The sequence below is a fragment of the Perca flavescens genome, chromosome 6 (assembly GCF_004354835.1).
Source record: "Perca flavescens isolate YP-PL-M2 chromosome 6, PFLA_1.0, whole genome shotgun sequence".
NCBI classification, from domain to species: domain Eukaryota; kingdom Metazoa; phylum Chordata; class Actinopteri; order Perciformes; family Percidae; genus Perca; species Perca flavescens.
The window spans coordinates 19,335,856-19,357,254 of record NC_041336.1 but is presented as its reverse complement, the minus strand read 5'-3'; the positions used below and the strand labels follow the sequence as shown (position 1 = coordinate 19,357,254).

The 21,399-nt window shown below is 40.3% G+C and overlaps 1 protein-coding gene across 3 annotated transcripts in view; it reads right to left on the bottom strand.

Annotated features, from left to right (window-relative positions):
* atp8b2 (ATPase phospholipid transporting 8B2) overlaps nt 1-18,971 on the bottom strand; it is a 34,035-nt gene extending 15,064 nt beyond the window's left edge. The window contains exons 1-20 of one of the 3 annotated variants that reach the window (XM_028580493.1): nt 18,757-18,971; nt 16,306-16,373; nt 10,961-11,019; nt 10,711-10,824; nt 8,960-9,058; nt 8,754-8,815; nt 8,484-8,556; nt 8,013-8,083; nt 7,845-7,924; nt 7,130-7,288; nt 6,966-7,054; nt 6,559-6,755; nt 5,959-6,079; nt 5,278-5,365; nt 4,707-4,741; nt 4,411-4,570; nt 4,104-4,292; nt 3,188-3,303; nt 1,227-1,391; nt 715-826 (exon numbers count right to left, since the gene is read on the bottom strand). In XM_028580493.1, the coding sequence (XP_028436294.1) occupies nt 715-826; nt 1,227-1,391; nt 3,188-3,303; nt 4,104-4,292; nt 4,411-4,570; nt 4,707-4,741; nt 5,278-5,365; nt 5,959-6,079; nt 6,559-6,755; nt 6,966-7,054; nt 7,130-7,288; nt 7,845-7,924; nt 8,013-8,083; nt 8,484-8,556; nt 8,754-8,815; nt 8,960-9,058; nt 10,711-10,824; nt 10,961-11,019; nt 16,306-16,330 (2,014 nt within the window). In that variant the 5' untranslated portion in view covers nt 16,331-16,373; nt 18,757-18,971. Of the gene's footprint in view, nt 1-714; nt 827-1,226; nt 1,392-3,187; nt 3,304-4,103; nt 4,293-4,410; nt 4,571-4,706; nt 4,742-5,277; nt 5,366-5,958; nt 6,080-6,558; nt 6,756-6,965; nt 7,055-7,129; nt 7,289-7,844; nt 7,925-8,012; nt 8,084-8,483; nt 8,557-8,753; nt 8,816-8,959; nt 9,059-10,710; nt 10,825-10,960; nt 11,023-16,305; nt 16,374-17,237; nt 17,269-18,756 lie in introns of those variants that run through there. The other 2 variants (XM_028580494.1, XM_028580495.1) reach the window with 2 other exon arrangements.
* Between the last annotated feature and the right edge of the window lie 2,428 nt (nt 18,972-21,399).

Genomic DNA, 21,399 nt, shown 5'->3' with positions numbered 1-21,399 from the left:
AAGATGTTTGTTAAATAAGTGAATTTGTGGTGTCTTGTAATCCCGTGTGGGATGGGCCAAAATGTTTGGCATGACACATGACACATAAAACATAACTAACTAACTAACTAACTAACTAACTAACTAACATATGTGAGAAAAGTGATCTAATTTCACTGCCTGGGTGCTTTTTGCTGATCTACACGCTCTTGCATGTGCAAACACAAATCAATTACATAATTGTGGCTAGCACATGGACATGGCCTTGTTGATGATTGGCCCCTGCTCACACACAACATATATTCTTTCATCTAAGGGACACAATCTTGATATTGCCTTTCTGCGTCTCAAAGGGTGACAGATTGGAGGTTCACTATGGAAAACAAACAATTGTCAAGATGCATGCTGGTTAAATCTAAGTAGAATGTCATTGTTCCATCTCTAGAAATCTGCAGGTTTGCCTGGTTTTATGTTGACCATTGTGGCGAATTTCATGTGTGTTTGCACTAGAGTTGTTCACAGAGCAGAGTGTCAGAGCGTAATGTAAACAGGATATGTACAATGTATGTACACATCAATGTTGCAGACAGTACGCGCACGGCTACAGAGTGGATCTTAGTTACCCTTTATTTTCTCTTTGTTTGTTTTTTTTGCGTGCAAATTATCGGGCTTTTTCAACAACTACGTGCACATTAAGTGAAACTAAAAGCGTGTGTAAAAGTGTAGGTGTCTCACCCTGCTTGTCTCCAGTGAGAACCCAGATCTTAATGTTAGCTAGCGAGAGGACAGCGATGGTCTCTGGGACGCCGTCCTGCAGCTTGTCCTCTATAGCTGTGGCACCCAGGAGCTAGACACACACACACACACAAATTCCAGTTATCGTACAAGTAGGGAATTCAAGAAGGGAATAAAAACAATTACTTAACTAATGACTTAAACTGGCTTACCAGTTCAATTCAATTTGACTCTTTAAATAACCATCAATGAAACAACACCCTGCACTGAGAAGCTCTGACAGTGTGGTTTAGCTACAGTAAAAAAAAGGAATTTCCCCTCACCTATTAGAGTCTGGACGAAACCAATAAAACCAAAAGTTCCCTTTTTATAATGTCATTTTTGTAATCTGTTTGCAGAAGGAAGTCTGCATAAAAAACAAATGGCTTACTGTAATGTTCCACACAAAGAAAATGAAAGTCAGACACACACGCATCATACATGTATGCACAGTCTCAGACCAAGTCACTAACCATCATATCTTGTTCTATCTGCTCATACGCTGCTGCCAGTCGGTCCTCTCTGCAGCTGGCGGCTTTGTCAGCGCAGCGGTGGCTCTCTGACCACGCCTCCCACTCGTCCTCTGACAGGTCCCTGTATGCCAGCGCTAGCGTCCGCAAACCATCTGCTGCATACTCCTAGAGCCAAATACAGTGGCACTCATAAGTTCATGAACCCATGCTAAAGTTGACTAAAAGGAATAAAAAAAATCAACTTTTGGAAATTGATCTTAATGCCTTAATTAAAAAAATTTGGAAAAATCCAACCTTTATAGACACAAATATTCTTTGTGAATGAATAATGTATTGTAAATAGATAAATGTTCTTCCTTAAAATATAGGGGGCATAAGTACAGGCTCCCCACAAGGATGTGTTCTATCTCCTTTACTATTTATTCTATACACAAATTCATCCACTAGCACTTTACAAAACAGGCACTTTATTAAATATGCTGATGATACAGCTCTAGTGAGTCTGCTACAGGATGGGGAGGTAGATCATGGGCCAGTTTTAGAATCCTTTTTAGAATGGTGCAATAAGTCACACTTAATTTTAAATACCAATAAGACCAAAGAAATGTCCATAGATTTTAGAAAGTCACAGCAATCCACCGACACTTTTATCAATGGTGGGGCCATTCAGGTTGTTACAAACTACAAATACCTTGGCGTTGTACTGGACAACAAGCTTAAATGGGACTCTTGGACTGATCTTTTGCAAACTAAGACACAGCAAAGAATGTACTTTTTAAAGAAACTGCTTGTTTTTAATGTCAATAACAACATGCTCCAAATGTTTTATACTGCTTTTATTGAAAGTGTTTTAACTTGCTGTATTATCTGCTGGTTCGGAAATGCCACTGAGTCTCAGAAAAAGACAATCAGAAAAACAGTTTTAACTGCCAGCAAGTTACTTGGGATAACACTACCGAGCATTGAACACATTTACAAAGACCAATAACATTGTATGTGACTACACACACCCCCTGGCATCACATTTAAACTACTGCCATCTATGCGTCGTTTCTGCCTACCCCTTCTGACCAAGAACAGATCCAAATTCTCTTTCGTACCACAAGCCATAAAAGCCTTAAATCATTCAAAATAAGCTAGTCGTCCAGCTGGCCTGATCATACCCAAGGGTGTATAGTGTATTGTAGTGTGTGATGTATATTCTTCATGTTATGCCTGTCGGTGTCTGATGTAAGGACTATTTGTTTGTATCATATGTCTGATGTCTTGTCATAAAGTGCCTTGCGATTGTGCCGCAAACCCAACTGCCCCATGGGGACAATAAAGTTATCTAATACTACTACTACTACTACCCCTATGTTAAATTCCCATATTGGCAGGCAGATTTTTATTTTTAAAGGCCAGTTATTTCATGCATCCAGGATACTATGCATCCTGATAAAGTTCCCTTGGCCTTTGGAATTAAAATAGCCCCATATCATCACATACCCTTCACCATACCTAGATATTGGCATGGGGTACTTTCCATAAAATCATCTCTCTATCATCTCTTTATCAGGATGCATAGTATCCAGGATACTATGCATCCTGATAAAGTTCCCTTGGTCTTTGGAATTAAAATAGCCCCACATTATCACATACCCTTCAACATACCTAGAGATATATACAGACATGTACAAACACAAACATATGCACACATTCTGACATGAGGGTACACATGAGAAGAAACAATGAAGCCCTATTAGGTTGATTGTATTCCACAATTATTAGGTCCAAATTTAGGACAGAAATGTCAGTGTCTGCCACATGTCAAGTTGATATACAGTATCTGATCAGGAAAAAGTAGATGCTGAATAAAGGATTAGACACTTACAGCTGTTTTCAGATTAAAGGACACTAGATGGCAGTATAGCTCCATCCATCAATCCATGAGTCAACGTGCTTGTTGTGTGTTTACTCACATTGAGGTGGTCTGAGGTGATATTCATCAGTTCCTGGTTACAGGGGTGGAGTCTCTCCAGCAGCACAGTGTCAGCTCCTTTACAGTAGAGACAGATCCTGCCCTCTGGGTTGCGCACTGGAAATGAATAACAGAGTGTAATGAAGATAAAATACTTCAAGAAATCCATACAATTCATCCATCACCTTCAAATAACCAGACTTCTCTTTCTCAACTTCAACAAATGTCGTTCCTGCATACAGTGAGTGACATAAGCTGTCTGCTGCACTGATGTATGAACATGCTCGTGGTCTCGCTGCTCTGTTGCTAGACCAAAGTTGTTGCTAAGGAAAGGGTGATTTATGACCAGTGGTTTCTGGGCATTTTTCCAGCACCTTAGAAGAGGACCGATCACAGGAACACACAGTGAAATCTCACTGAGGAATAAAATGTAAACATGACTAATAGCCTATCTCCTGTCAGTTTGTAGGAGTGTGGATCATGATTTAAATACACATTTTTGATTTAAACATATAAAGCTCAACTAGTCCACTGCAGTGAAGGCCAATTCTTGTTAATGGCATCCAAAGTATAAAAAAATGGTTTAAATAGTCCAAAATCCCAGGTTTAAAGTGATTTTCACCTGAATGTTATGTCCCTGTACAGCCAACATTGTGTTTTCTGCTGCAACAAAGTGCTCATCATTGTAGCCTATAGTAAATGATGACGAAAAATAGGGAGAATACACACATTATATGCCAGAGTCCCTTTAAATATGAAGAAAATGGTTTAACTACAGAGTTGTTACTTTGCAGATGGGGTAATAATTTCACCCAGATGTATTTTTTAATCCAATTTCCTACCCATTTGTCTTTACTCAAAACAAACAACAAATTTACAGATTTTTTTGTCAACTGAAAATGGTGATCCCTGCACACCTATAACAGACATCCTCTTGCGTATGTTGTTGAAGTCCAGTATGGCGAGCAGAGTGTAGGTCACAGGTCGTCCCATCTCTGTGGTGGTTATTGTCCCAGGTGTTCGGGAGCGAAACACAAAGCCAAAGTTTCGAGCTGCTGTCACTAGAGCACCCTCATCTGGAGACTGAGCCTTATAAAACAGCTCTCCTGGGAAGACAGATAAAATTCTGATGAATTATGGACGATAAATAACGGACAGATGGTGTGTTGGTGTCATTGCTACTAATTAACTCCCCAGATTCATCTCTCCCCTTCCCTTGCTCACCCTCGCGCTTCTCCTCACTCATGACGGTGTGACAGAGGGAGAGCAGGCGGAAAAACTTGTGAGTGTGTGTGTCTCCCACTTTTACTGATTCCAGCAAGGTGTCGTCGTAGAAACAGAAGTTGGGGTCTGCCAGGGGGTTGAAGGGAGTGAAGTCCAATCTCTGAAAATAAATTTTGAATCAGGGACTTTGATAATACGCCATAAACTAGGAGTACATACATATGGATGCATGTGAATGTGTGTTTCAGTAAAAAAAATAAAATTAAAAAAATTAAAAATTAAAAATTGCTACTTACTTTTGGCTGAGGTCCCAACGGGTCTGTTCCTTCACCTAACACAGTAACACACACACCCACATGCGTAAGACTTTGTTGTGTATTTAATATATGTGTGTGCATCTTGAGTACACTCGGTGGCCTCTTTATTAGGGACACCTGTACAATCTAATGCAATACGATCAATACAGCTGTTCTACCATAAAGTCTGCTTTTATGATACCTATAATGTTCAGGTATTTTTGACACTGTCATAATTCAATTATGTGTTTTATTCAGGTCAGCATTAGTGCACTGGACTGAATCTTATGCATTGGTGTTTCTAATATTTTGCCCCCTCATGTATATAAGTAAGGAGGACAAAAACATAATGTAGTCCAGTACAACACCAACTTTAACTGTGTCCTCAATAATAAAAATCAAAATGACTAATTTCCGACAATGTCAACAAAAACTGAACATTAGAAACTTTGTAAAGATTGAATTTATGCCAGAACAGTTGTACTTAATTGCAATAGACTGTATAGGTGTGTTTTAAAAAGTGTGTGTGTGTGTGTGTGTGTGTGTGTGTGTGAGTGTGTGTGTGTGTTACCATAAGTCTTTCCATTGATGGAGCACTTATTGAAGCTCATGATGTTCTGAGTGAGAGTTCCAGTCTTGTCACTGAAGATGTATTCAACCTAAAGGAAAATAATTTATAATTTTATGTATGTAATTTATATGTAACACTAAATTTAATTATTACACAGACAAAGTAATTGTTGTAAAATTATTGTAAGTTAAAAGTAAGATTAAAGCTATGTTTTAAAAACGTTGTATTCTGAAATAAAAATAAAGAACTTTAACTGGACCGAAACTATCTTCTACTTGTGATAAGGGAAAGAGTATTTCTGATTGATATACATGAAATGGTTTTGTGATGGAGGATTTCTTTATTTCTTTTCTTTTGACTGCTTATACTGAACAATATAAGCCCAAAATATATATGTGAAGCCTCCTCGTCTCTGAATTTAGACTCCTTTTAGTCAGCAGGTGCATTTCATTTGTGAAGTGAAAAAACAAGTGGCTCCCTCATTCAGTTACTACAACATTGATTGAAAAAGTAATAGAAATGCATTTTTAAAAGAATGTATGATTAATTAACTAAGCATCAGAAAAGCAACAGACACTAGGATGAATGTAGTATTGATGCGCAGAATAGACAATCAATAAATGAAATATCAATATCACACACAGTGACTGCTGTATTGTAAGTGTAAGTGCAGATGCCCACCTGGCCCAGCTCCTCGTTCAGAGTGGTGGTCCTGGCCTCAGCTGGTGTGTTGCACTGTGAGCAGAACATCTGCTGGTCCCAGTTAATGAAGTAGCTGTGACCCAGCCTGATCACCTCCACACTGACACACAGACAGGTGAGAAAGGGACATGGTTACAATAACAGTAGAGTAAAAGTCATTGAACGTACTTCCAATTGATGTTCTCCAATGCTATACATTGACAACAGAGTGACTGGACGAGAACATTCTCATTGGTTAGTACTTTAGGTTAGCCTGTAGTGGCACACAGAGCAATTAGTCACACCCATGCGCTAGTCAGGGACTAGTTAATGTAAAAACTTTAAGTCTATTAGATCAGGGGTGTAGGGACTGCAGTAGTGGTTCGGAAATGGGGGAGCAGAGGAAACAGTTTTCAGGGCTTCATCTGCAGCTTTCTTACCTGAGAGGGAATCTCTGCAGACAACATATACAAACAGTGTTAAACAAAGCTTAATATATTATATAAGAAGGAAATACACAACATATTGTTAATTTTTTGTGATTCATATTTGCCTTTCGTCACTCTAATATACACACTTTTTGTGTGGACTTCTCCTCACCTGACATATAGAGAGATAGGCACCACAGTGTTGAGAATGATGACGTAGGACCAGAAGGAGAGGAAGGCCGAGAACAGGAAGTTGTCCACAGGAGGGTCCCAGGGCAGATAGCTCTGAAACAGGGAGCCCACCTCTCTCTCCCACACTGCGTTACCTACAGCCAGGATCACACCCATACACACCAGGAAGCCAAAGATCTGATGGAAACACACAGATGGAGAAACAACACAGACAGAGTAAGAAAGAGTACAATCAGATATATATATATACATTTGTATCTCTGGTCAGTTGAGCACAAATTAGGATAGAATAGAGGAGATATATGAAACTAGATTCAAGCCACTGAGATCACGTCCTGAAATAGTGACTGTATGAGCCATGAAAGTGAGAGGTTTGGGATGTCCTACCCAGAGGACCAGAGTGTTCATCAGGCGATCGATGCTCGTACGCTTAAACTTGGTGCGACCACTGTTCTGCATTAGCTTGGTATCTGGGCCTGAGACAAAAACAGGGAAAGTTAGACCTGCTGTACACATCACATACATACTTTGGCACACAAATATACACAGACCTGCGAAGATGACCAGGCCGTAGCAGGCCTCCGTGTTGCGAAGGACACATCCTCGCAGCAGCATGTTCTGGTTGGTTAGGGTGTATTTCTTGTCTCTCCAGTACAGAGTCCCACAGAAACGATCCAGCTTGTTGTTGGGGGGCTCACACACCACCTCACCTTCACACACACACACACACACACACACACACACACACACACACACACACACACACACACACAAGCATATACAGATCTAAATCATATGCTATATCATACATGTTCACCAAATACAATTACATTATTGGGTTTGTTTTCTTAGCTGTTTGATGTAGTGTAGAATTAATCAGCCATGTGACATCATGCCATTGTCATAGACAAAGGCCGAAACACACACCTTTCGTAAGTTGATACTAGACTAAGTGTGGGTTGATTTGCTGCAGTAATGCATTTTCTGCAGCAGGTGAGGAGAGTGTGTGGGCACGCTGTGCTAACACAAAAGTATTTTGTTGTGTGAGACTAGTGGGCGGGTGATGATAGGCGTTCAATGCTGGCATGGGAGGGAAGAAAGAAAGTGTGTGCGTGCACATTTTGTCTTTTTCTGTTTATGTGCGACGGTGTGAAGGTGGATAAAGTTTGTCTTAAACACTGAAACCTGTTGACCTACATATTGTCGAGAAAGGAAGATGAACCAAACCAGAATTGAGAAAAGAGACTGAGTTTTCTCACAACTCACCATCGAACGAAGCCAAGTTGTTCGGGTCTCCAAGTGCAGATATCACTGAGACAGACTGACGAACCTTCATATTGCTCTCTCTGCAAGATAATACAGCAAACAGCGATTTAGATGTAGTATGTTGCTTCTGCAGATTGTGAGGTACTATGGTAACATGTGTTTTCTGACCCGTCCAGCTCGGCTGTCTCGATATAACAGAGTCCGTGAGGTTCGCTGCTGGACAACAGGAGCAGGTCAGCCTGAAAATAGATACAATATCTGAGCATCCACTGCACTGCACAGAAGGTATAGGAACAAAATTAGTGATGATAAATGAGAATTTTTGTATCTGCAAACAAGTTAATAATAAACAACAGCAGGTAGTGTCCCTTAACTAGCTTTTGCTAAATGGATTTCAGTACAGTATGTTCCTTATACTGTACTGAAATCCATTTAGCAAAAGCATTTGGTCTACAATACAGTATAAATAGCCTTAATAACATGCATATCTAGATGGTTACAGGCTGATCCCTGAACAGTCCACTGCTAGGCAGGTAGATAAAGTAGTCTTAATTAAAATGTGCCATGCAAGACTACGGATCACTGTGTATGTGCTTGTGCATGTGTGGTGATATACATCACTGTGATGGAGACACTTACTGCCACAAACTGGTTGTTTTCCAGTTTAATGATATCACCTACTCGAACGTTCATCCACTTTTCATTCTGTAGCCTGAAACAGCGAGGCAGAGAGAAAAACAAAAAAGAGAGATAAGACTTAGATAAGCTAAAAAATCGTTGCAATTAAGAAAACCTTGCAAAGAAAGGCTGATAAAACTTGAATAGTTAATTTTACAATCAGCAAATTTAGTTTAGGAAACAAAAGCCCTGGCGAGTGCATAGTTGCAAATGACGAGACAGGAGACTCACGAGCCACGGATGAGGACCTGAGACTGACGGTTGTTCACTTGGTTGTCGCTCTTGTGACGAAACTGCAAGAGACAGAGATCTATGTGAGCTTTTCAATAGCTGAGTCAAGCCCACCATATTTAGAAGGCCACTTGTTAGTGTGCTACATTCAAAGTGGTGTCTGCTAGAAATAAGTTTTTTTGCGGTGCATAAAAAAACATGCTCACATAGTCGTCTGTGGCATCCTTAACTGCGGTGATACTCAGCACAAGAGCAAGAGGCACAATGGTAGTGAACCAGGAAAGGGAGGAGATCTGAGGTATTAACTAGATAGAGGCAGAGAGAAGGTTGATGTGCAGATTAGTTTGAAAACAGACACAAAGGCAGAGTGTGATCAGAGATAGCTACATCTGACCCGGGCCTAGCCACACAGCAAAAAAAACCTGAGTGCACCTGACTGTACCATACTGGGTATTTAGGTGCTGGTACGATGGTTCCAGTTCATTTAGTGAGTTTAAGAAGCACTAAGGTTGTACAATTTTCAATTGAAAAGTCTATTGAAAGAATATATAATCCTTCACCTGAGGTACTTAAAACACAACAAGACTAAGAGTCAGCAGCCATGCTGTAAGGCTGTACTTAATGACAGCATGCTAACGTTTAGCAGGTACAATTTTTTTTTTTACCATGTTCACTATCTTAATTTAGCATGTTAGCATGCTAACATTTGCAAATTAGCATTAGGCACAATGTACAGCTGAGGTTCCACTAGCTTTACAAGAATTTAGTCATAAACTAAAGTATTGGACAAATTTCAATTTTGACTTGCTGGATGAGAAAAAGTCGACGATCACCAAAGTCATTAGGATTCATCCTCTGGGGACCATACATGTTTGTAAAAAATGTTTGCCAGCCCTACAACCATGCTGCGAAAGGTGTTCATGTGAAACTGGTTGGTAGGATGTGTTTTATTCCATATATTTAAAGTCAGCAGTGGCTGTGCTTTCAGGTCCTTCAACTGCAGAAAGCTGTTAAATCATGCTAACTAATTCTGTCTTTTATAAACAGCTTCTTGTCACACGCTCGTACAACAGATTTTTTGGGGGCATTTTAGGCCTTTATTGATATAGGACAGCTGAAGAGATAACATACAGCAAAGGGCCGCAGAGGCGAACCTGCGGCCGCTGCGTCGAGGAGTAAACCTCTATATATGGGCGCCAAGTCTACCAAGTGAGCTACCCAGGCGCCCAAATAACTGGATTTTGAATGTGTTTCATATTGCCGTCTACTAATATGTTTTACCATACCTGTTATAATTATTTATTATCACCTATTAGAACCTGGAAGGGGTGATGCAGGACCCTGACGTGAAGCCCACTTCAGGCTGATTCAAGACCCCTCTGTGCATTATCACCCATGACCCTGTCGGGGTGAATGGCTCGCTCTACATTATCCCTAGTCTATATCCACGACGTTCCACTTCCGGGATTGCCACCGGAAATTCCGCGGAATGTTCGGTACCTTCGACTTTCTTTGTGTTGCAATTTTAAAATCCGGTGGATTTATGAGGACTATGGTTAACTGCTCCTCAGATCTCTGCAGGGTAAATCCAGACAGCTAGTTTTCTGTTGCATGACTAAAACAACTTTTAAACGTACACGTTTAAAAAACAAGTTCCTTCCCGAGGCCATCTTGCAACGGCACCGTTGATCCATCCGGTGCTTAGTGCCACCCATGATGATTGTGATTGGTTTAAAGAAATGCCAATAAACCAGAGCACGTTTTTTTTCTCCCATCCCGGAATGCTGTGTGGACTAGCCAGCCAAATTAAATTCATTGAATTCTCTCAAGCTAACTCTCTCTCTCTCTCTCTCTCTCTCTCGCTCTCTCTCTCTCCCTGTGCCATGTGTAGGCCTACATCCCTCTATTCCATTCCTTCATCCCATTCATTATTCATCCCTTTAGCTCCTCTTCTCACCTGCAGTATGAGCAGGAAAAGGAAGTAGGTGTTGGCTACTTCCTGGAACTGCTCAAACAAGTTGACTGGCAGAAAGGTGACGATGTTGTACTTGGATGTCATAATGCAGTTACTCTGGATGAGGAAGAGGGGAAAAAGAAATTATACGGGCTCTCACAATATTTCAGTTGATTTGCTTCAAAGATTAAAATACTCTCTCTAATATTATATGACCATATTTTAGAAAATGCACAGGAGAAAACTGTCTTACAGCGTACTGAAACTTTTCGTTGTACTCTCTGTCATTGGCTCTGACCCGTCTCTCCTCCTCTGCAAGAACACAAAATGAGGATGATATCACAACAAAAATATATATAGTACATAAAGCACCCAAACATCTGAATCTCTGTGTGTCAAAGTGCATAACAGGACAAATTGTAATTCCTAAAGAATGTCAATATCAGTAAAATCCTCTGGAGACATGGACAGACAAAGAGAGTTAAGGAGACAGACAGTCCACTATGTTTGTGCATTTACCTAGCCATTACAGGTAGTCACAGATAAAGCACTGAATCCTTATACTCACGACTTAAATCTATAGAGAATAGTAGTATTTATTTGTCTCCCCTCCTGACCCTGCTCTTTATCCTCTTGCTGTTTTTAGGTTTCTGTTTAGGCTGTAGGTTGGGAGTTTCCACCCTCCTCCGCCAGGCCTGTCTCCTCTAATATTGATGAGACTGCTTTTTAAATGAAATGACTGGCCTGTTTTGCACAGGGCTATACCAAATTCACGTGCACGCACACGCGCAGATATAAAATTCAGGTCGAAAAGCATGTGTTATGCACAGAGGTACTGTACTGTACCAAAACCACAAAGTCCTCAACAAACTTTTGACTGATGACTGCGAGGCAATGAGGCGCCACAGGAAAGGACATCACACAACAGAGGCCTGCCTCATAATCACATGCGAACACATAAACAAAGACACTGTGGTTTCCTGTGTTTCTGCAGCACTGTGAAGCCATGTTTAATCTTAGTCTCTGCTGTACCAAACAAACAGGCCACTTAAAGAGATCCCATAAGATAACCTTTGTTGTTACAGGATTTAGTCAAGTTAGAAAATACAAATTATTTGCCATCTCTCCCTTTGTTTCACATTTTAAGTTGCTATCAGGTGCTATTGTCATGTAACAGAACGAGTGGACAATATCCCTATCGCAATGTGTTGAATATTTAATATTTTTGTGTTTTATATTGCAATATTGACATATACTGTATTTCATATTAGGCCTTTATTGATATATCATGATCATGTTGATATATATTATATATAGTACATTTTCTGATGAGAAAATCTTTATTGATAAAATAACCATACAGGAACATCTGTTATGTTAACAACTTGCTTGCATGTTCAAGACCTTACAAATCAAGGTACTCCATCATATTGATGCAAAATGTATTAAATATTTCCATTAAGTAGTCCTGGTCATTGATGGGCAATATTCCCCACAAATGCAGCCCAAAATGCAATAGCAATAGCTTGCACAGTATAAATATAACAAAATCAAATTCAAATCATCTCAACGTATAGACCACATTGTAACTAACAATAAAAGATAGGCCTCTTCTAAAAATAAGCTAAACTATTATTGTTTTTTTGTTAAAATATTCCCTTTAGAACTTTCCAGACTGTAGCTGAGTGGCAGCAGGAGAAAATAAGTACACCTGTAGCATAAGATAAAGGGTTTTAGTGCATCAACCGACTCCTATCTACTCTGTATAAAGTGAATTTGAGTGAGGGAATGTCACAGCTGTTAGATTTTAACTGCACCATATAAGAATCCAGCTGTGCTGATGATATTTGATATGCCCTCTCTTCTAAACTCGGGATAGTATAACAATATCAGATTTGTCTGTTTGTGTAGGTGCACATCCTTTAACATCTATTCCGCTGAAACTCTTCCAATCCTGTCCCTCGTCTTTCCTTTTCCCTCTGGCACCTCTCCCATCTACCTGAAGGTTGTTACATTGCTTTCTGGGGGAAGTGTTCACCAGAGAGATGTGTCCGACAGGCAGTGCCAAAGCTGCATTAACCCTCCAAAGAGGGCAAGATGCTTGTGCCAGGTAAGCACAGAGACACTGATGTCAGGACCAGGCATTGCCTGTCCCAGCTGTGCAAGCTGTCCAACCCAAGCTGAATGCAAGAGCATCTTTAGCAAACTGCCCATTAGGCTAAGTGTTTGATGTCTCTGACAGCTTCAAGGGCATTAGAAGCCCTGACGCAGACTCAATGCTGCACAGCAAGTCAGTATAAATCTATAAAGCTCCATTACTGAGAAACTTTCAGTTTCAGGCTTACTCTGCTGCGAGCGGAAGGTTTCCATAAACAACTGAGACATAAAGGAGCGCATAAACATTGATTAACACTAAAATACTTTCATCATACTATTTTACACAGAATGGATAAATGTAGTCTAATCCAAAAGCAGACGTTTTCTTTCATCCCTGTCTCTTTAACACTCTTCCCCTCCTTGGCTGGACATGTGAGGGCACGTGCCACAGCTCAGAATCTCCTTATGTCTCCATGAGCGAGACACACTCTCACAACACAGTGAACACAGACTGAAGTCATAACAACAATAACCAAAGAGCACAGTCAATGTGAGCTATGGGAAATGCTATTGTCATTGCCATGACTAAACCTAAGTCAGGACCAGGCTCTGTGCAGACGTGATCATCGCTCACTGTGGCTGATTTAATACACACACACACACACACACACCACACACACACACACACACACACAGTGATCTAATTTGTTGGAAAACGATGCGGGTGACACAGTGACAGACTAATGTTGGGCTGGAGGTCAAGTGAAGGTGCACAGTGTGATTTGTGATAGTTAAGCTAAGGAATAAGGATACAGACAAGGCAGTGCAGTGACAGCGGAGGCTGGCGCCTGGAAGATTGATCAGTGTCTCAGGCAGCAGAGACAACAAGGACATCATCCTTATGCAAAATTCAGATTCAGTTAACTTGTTTTGCACAGATTCATAATCAGCAATGAGTTGGAGTCACATTAGACCATGGCTGTATTATAAGAACGCATCAGACAGGTTATCTCCTGGGACATAGGACTGAAAACAGAAAAATAACAAAGGTGACAATGATCCCAAAACACTGGTTGGCAGTGAAAAAGGGAAGACATAATTATTGAGTATGTAAGAATGACAATTGTTGTTATTTTGCGGTTATTAAATCTACTGTTTGGCAGTTGATGTCAGATGCTGATGTCTAATAAAACGCAGACATGTAAAATGATAAGGTGTACAGTGTACACACACACATACACAAACACATTTAATTATAACATGAGGTGAGGGAGATGAAGAAGAAGGAATGAAACTCTGACTCAGTTGAAATGAGGATGAGAAGTGATGTTTATTTGAAGAACAGTGAGATGTACAATCAACAACAACTTGATGATGATGAAGACTGCGGGAGAATATTCTAGCTCAATCACATGCAGCCTTTAAATTGTCACACAAACTCATACCTGTCCGCTTCTTTGTCGATTTGGCTCCATTTAGTCCCTTCTGTTTCTTTCTTTTCAGGGGGAGAACTATTGGAAACCATTTGTCCGGAATGTCTTTCGGTACTGTCATCTTGACTTTTCTAACAGTCGCCGTCTAAATTCTTGTTGTGCGCTGTTTTAATGACCGCCGCATCTCCGCAAGGACGCGGGGATGAAGCTTCGGTCCCAACTTCAATCAAGTTGGATTAATTGCGCACCGTCCCATTCCTGCCTCTCTGTTGCTTCCTCTCTCGATAGCCTCTCCAAACACACGCACGCACTGACAGTCCATCCCTTGCTCTGTTTTCTTTCTCTCCTGCCGCAGAAACACTGAGGTCATTTTTATAATAACGCCAATCAGCAGCTCCACAGTTAATCTGTCGCTATACAGACTTATATATATATATATATATATATATATATATATATATATATATATATATATATATATATATATATATATATTTTAAGTATTAAATATGTAGGTTGTAGACTTGTTTATAGCCTACATAGCTTAGGCCTATCCTAAAGGATGTAAAGTTTTTGTCTCGATGACGCACATACGAAAATCACAAGTGATTGATCAATTCTGCACCACAGCAGCCTCATCAATCAACTGACGCACCATGTGCAAAGTCTGCACCGTCAGCTCAAGTCTCATCCACAACGTAAACACTGTCCGCTGTAAGCATTACGTAACCATATAGGCTCTGGGTTTGACGGACGTTACCATGGCAACCGCCTCTGCAGGGATCCCACAGCTGAGCGAGTCGCTGAATGAGGAAACTGGGCGCCATTTTGGATCTAAAGAGCATCAGCGTATTGAGCACGACTGTGACGTTTAGAGCCAAAGTGGCTCGTGCAACGGTCCAGTTTCCTGCCCGTTTTTTAAGGGAGAAGATGCACTGCAGTGGGCAGGGCCAGGCAGGTGCCAGTGCACGTGCTGTGCGGCAAGCCTCGTGCCGATACATTAAAGATGCCTATCACACGCTTTCTCTCTCTCTCTCTCTCTCTCTCTCTCTCTCTCTCTCTCTCTCTGTCTGTCTCTCTCTCTCTCTCTCTCTCTCTCTCTCTCTCTCTCAAACACACACACACACACACACACACACACACACACACACACACACACACAGACACACACACACACAGACCATTTGGTCTGTTAGAGCCATAATAAGGAAACTGACTGTAGGCTATTTATTTTGACAGAACAGGAAATATAGTATAAGAGTGGATGACATGACTACAAAATTGCATCCAAGGAAAACCCCAACAAAAATCAATGCCATTGCACACTGCAGCTGTGTATCAGCGTTTGCAGGTCTTCATAGCATATAAAAGACAAACTTAACAATCAAATGTAAAATGTATTTCCATATCAAAATGTGACTTATGGGGCTCCTTAATGTCCTGTAATGCATCCTTGATGCTAAGATCTCTGAGGCTCTGCCCTCCAACCATGCATGTAGGACTATCACTGTCCCACTGTGGTCCCCTTTGCACTTGGCAATAATATGTATCTTTTATTCAGACTGACTGTGGATATTAAAAGTCAGATTACATTTACAACTGGCCTTATCATGATGCTGTTCTCGCTGAGATCTGACTTAACTTGACTTCTTAAAACTAAGGAAAACGTGGTTAGGGAAGAATGTGCTCTATTCAGTCCTTTCAGCCACCACCAGTGACGACATTGTTTGTATCTAGACATCCACCAACATACAGTATGCCATTAGCCTATATATTAAGTATAGTAGAGTAAGTAAATTTACTATAACGCATGATTGCATTCACGCTTGTGCTCAGTGTGCTCTTAATGCATCCCTGAACACCTCCAGACTTGGTTTGAAAAATGAGATTAGAATCTATCCTCCATACATCCTGTGTGCATTTATACCTGCATGTTAATGTATTTAAGTGTGTGAGCTTTCCCGCCAACAGATATCCCCTTGTTTCACCATCATCAAGCCACCAGGACCACTGACACTTAGGAAACGCAAATTAATGCACAAGAGTGTGTTGAGTGTCAGCTACTGACCTGGAGGGGGCCTCTTTCTGAACATCTCCACTCTGCCAGCGTCCTTCTGCTATAGCCCATGGGATTGTCTGCACAGGGAAAGAAGAGTAGGTGGAGAAGTCACGTTTATTTTGAAGAGAAGCACTGAGGAATGAGGACGGTTGAAGTGGTCATAAATAAAAAGCGGGTGAAGTGAGAACCATATAAACCAATATTTTCTTCTGAAACAAAGTGTGACAAAGAAAGTGTTCACTTTAAAAAAACAACAACAAATGTGTTCAAGTGATGCACTCATTTATTGTCATTTTCAGGGTGTGAAAAACATTTGCCTTGCAGAAGAGAGAAAGTACAAAATCAATCAGGCATTACAACCACACACACGGGCGCGAGCACACACAGACACACAGACACAGACACACAGACACACACACACACACACACACACACACACACACACACACACACACACACACACACCATTTGGTCTGTTAGAGCCATAATGAGGAAATGACATTCAGCAGAGAACTGCATCTGTCTCTGTGGCACACAGTGTCTGGGGACTGGTGGCTCCTCATCTTCTCACTTTCCCCTCTACACATTTATGCTGACCTGTTAATATCACACACCTCACTGCTTTCACTCACTGTGTTTTATCTCGGCTAATAGCAGAAAGATGAGAGATGAAGTTGCAAGGGTGAGTTATACATCCCAGTCTCGGGTTTGTAGAGCATACTAGAAGGTACAAACAGTATGGGAGACAGGGGCTTGAGGCAGCAAGCCGCCAATCAATACTTCTGAGAAAGAGCGGCTCTACCTCTCTCCATGTGATTTGGGCCGATCAGCTTTCAGCTACAGTTTCCAGCATCTCTTGTCATACACTCTTCTCTTCTATTGAATGCTTTCTACTCAATTTCTACACTGCTAATGGAGACTGTGCAATGAGAGTTGTTTACCATGTTCTCTCTCCTCCCTCCAGTATTTCAGTTGTCACATCCCTCCATCTCTCTCGCTCTCCATCTGTGGCTGGTGTCTTGTATAACCCTACAGACCTGCAGTGCCCTTATGAAATTAAATAATTGGGGGGACACTGAATATCTGAGCACATTTCTTATCCTCTGGGCAGAATTCCTTTCATCTCTCTCACTGGAGTCTGGCTGACGTTTTAGTGGATTTGGAGCAGCAAAAATCCTTAATGAAATGTGTGAACTGCAACATCCAAACTCAGTACCTCACACTGTAAACATCACAAGAACAAGCATACATGTACTGTTATATTACTGTAGAGGCAGTTAGTGACAGTAGGCCATTATGTAGATAGGACCCCTCTTGGTGTGATGCCATAAGGTCTTCACATAATCAAGTTTGTCGGTGTAACCTCAGGGCATTTTACAGGTTTGCTAATCTCCTTGTCTACTGTATTTAAAACTAATAATTTGCATAATATCTACATGGCATCCTACTAACATGAACACAAATGTCATAATACTACTGTTACTATCAAGCCAACCAACAAACTGAAACAACAAAAGACTAGAATAACTCTTTAAGTGAAACCATTATGCTGTTAGCCTGCTCTAAGGGGAAGATTGTGCAGTTCTTGAGGAGTAATTCAATTACAGGATTTTTAATCTCTTGTGATTTACTACCACAACAGATACTAATGTAGTTTTTTGTGGTATCTGCATGACATCCTGTTAAAATGAACTACAAGTGTACTGTAGGTCACTCGAGTTACTTTCATAAGGAAGCAGAGAACAACAAAAGACTAGGATAGCTTAGTTAAGTCATCATGTAATTGGCTTACTCTAAAGGCTGGTTGTATATTTCATGTGATGGTGTGTATGGTACAGTAATGGACTCAGTCTTTCTGCCCATTTCTCATTGTTATTTTTGTTTTTTAATCATCTCCAGTGTGTGCTGTGCTCAGCTTGGTGTATGCTCTACACACTCAATACATGATCTGTCTTTAAACAATAGTTAAGTTGTTACTCTCTTCTGGTGTATCATTGGAACAACAAATAACAAATTGTAGACTAGAATAACAAACCACCATGCAATTGGCAGGTTGGACATTTCTAAAGAAGAAATTGAATTAGACACCATTAAGTCTAAATGCTGCGTTAGACATCGATTAGAGGAAATGCAGTGATGTCTGGGGTCAGTACAGTGACATGAATGACTTTCACTTTGACTTTGGGAAAATGTTCTGACTAATGTCAAGCTTTAAAATTAGGTTCATAATCCCCTGAAACTCAGAACTGCACAGTACAGTAGGCTACCTATACTGTATGAACTGAGCAGCTGTAATGTAAATCACCTTGTCGCAGTAATATGCTGAACAGTTCACAATAACAACCGAGATACATCAATATTTTCAGCTGAGAAAGTAGGACTGAAACCGTCTGGCCATTTGTACATGATAAAGCCGGCTAACCATGCAGCGCTACAACAGTTGAGAAAACCCAAACCTACCTTTTTCAAGTAGGTGTTATAAGTAGGTTTCTGGTCGACACGTCCCCGTTGCTCCTCTCGCTGAGGTCATGGTGAGGTTCCGGGCTTGAACTGGACGTAGATACGGTCAGTGAGGTGGGAGGCTGAAGCAGGGACCCGGGATGCGCTGGAGACAACGAGTCGAGGTGAGGGAGGCTTTGGCTCCGGCCAGGGGAGAGGAGAGAGGAGGAGGGAGGGAGGAGGGGCCGCACGTTATTCACTTTCTCCACCTCCATCTGAACCTCCTGCACTAATGACCTCAAAGCACATTCAATCAGGATGTGACATTTTGTTCTCCATAAGTGGAGGTGTTTTCTTAGTATTAGGCCTATATGCCAACTGTTTGCAACTTTTTAACACTTTTTATTAGGCCTATTTAAACCCTATGATGGCATGTTTCTGTTTTTAACACTATATAGGCTACACAACAATGTGTCCACACAAATATTCGCTGCTTTAACACCCTAAACACACCCTTTGCCAGTAGCCATGTGCTTTTCTCTCCTTTTGTGTCATACCGCCCTCTGCTGCTCTGTCAGCATTATCTGCTCCAACATCTGTTCAGGGTCGAAACCGTAACCTACACTGCATCTACGGTATTCAACAATTACATTGTAAACATATGTTATAATAATATTTATAATATAATATATCTTTCATAAAGGAATATACGTGTAAAGGGAATCCATTTTACTTTGCTTTCTACTTACTACTTTTTTAAACATTCAAATAGGCCTATGTAGCCCAAAGACCCCTTGGACTTCAAATTATGTTATTGTTTAATAATATTGTAGCATGCGGATATACTCATACATGACACAAGCCTTTACTGTATGGGATACGGAGATATGGTGTCAGAAATAATTAATGAAATTAAATTTCTTTCTTTATAAATCTTAAGCATGAAGTTGGAAATGTCTTTGTAAAATGGGAACGTTTGTAAATGGAATGCCACAATGTAGGTTTAATCAAAGCAGCATAAAAAATAAGATGTCATCAGTCATATATATATATATATATATATATATATATATATATATATATATATATAGGAGAAGCTAGTATTTTGGATTGTTACATTACACTGTCTTGTTTACACAAAATGTCACATGATAATACTAATCCTGGACTTAAGTTGAACAGAATTGTAATGAATCGATAATGAAAACAGTCTAAAATTGCATTCCTTTTATTGTAATGCAGTCTTAAAAACCAGACCATTGTCATGGCAAATTAAGATTGGCCGACACAGCAGGCATACTTACGGATTAAAGTTACAGATTCGCAAATGCTATAGGTCCATGGCTTGAATTTTAAATTGACTTGGATACAGGTGACTGCTGGGGTCTTCAACTTTGGTGACTCAGACTTAAATGCAAAAGAATTGCTGATCAAAAACCACGTGCTATATAAGATTGATTTTGATATTTGCTGTCTACTAGCGTAACTGTTTAATGAAGTATCACCTTTAGCAACAATGGTACAATTTTGACTTTGTGTCTTGTTACCTTTCCAATCTATTTATTTCATTACCTGTTTCTCTGACCAAACTCTTTATTCTTCTTTATTTCCACCAACAGAGTCATGACGAAACTGAGGTGCACGCCGAGCTCAGCAGTTGCTCAATGAATGTACATGTGCTGTCGACCAGATGCCATCTGCATCATTGTAGAAGGACATCCAGTGGTCAGATGTCTGACCAACCTTTCAAAAGCATGCTACCTTTCTCTTTGGACTTACCTATGCTCTGGAACTTAAATATCCACCAAAACTGGTGCACACTTTTGAGACATAGGATCTCTGTCGAACATGCGCCCTAAACCATAATCTAAATACACAAATCATACAAAGTTCTTCCTGCAATTATTTTGACAGATATTACATTTTCAACATGATTCGATGTGATGCTGTTTTGTCTCATATTTACCTTTATCAAAACATTGCAGGTAATGGCCTTGGTTTTGTAATCAACGGTATCGTTAGAAGTGAAACCTTTGAAACAGTAGGTTGGTAGAAGTTAAATAAATGTTATAATCTCAAATCTCTTTCCATCTTGTTCTTCTTAATTTGAGATTGTTGTTGTTTTTGACAGGGAAGTCTTAAATTAATCAAAATGTAGTGCTTGGGATATAGAAATAACAAAACTTTTATGGCATCATTTATTTACCAGGTTGTAGTCTGGACTCCATTTAATGTAGTTCATTCACATGTGTGATTAGGTTCATTTTAGCAAGAAAAGTAATTTTATCTAACTAAGTAATATCAGTAGTATTAGCTCAACTTAATTTTGATGTGTTACAGGGTTCATTCTACTTAGAAAAAGCCTTGAAGTTGACTCAAGTAATACATAGGCATTTTGAGTGGTTAGGGACCGTTCGGTATTTATGGAATGGACCACCGGAGGAAATAGGGGAGAGTCATGTCTTTTTATTCTTTGTTGATGGGAGGGTCATCCAATTGTTTTGTCTGGGGGGAGGGTCACCCAACTTTTGTATTCATGAGAACAGCAACATTTCAAAGTGGCTTGTTTGGAGCATATTTATCCACTCAAATATCCTTTCGGTCACAGTGATTATTTGTGAAATTGTGCAAACAACAACCTTTTCAAGGCATTTGAGAAGGAAG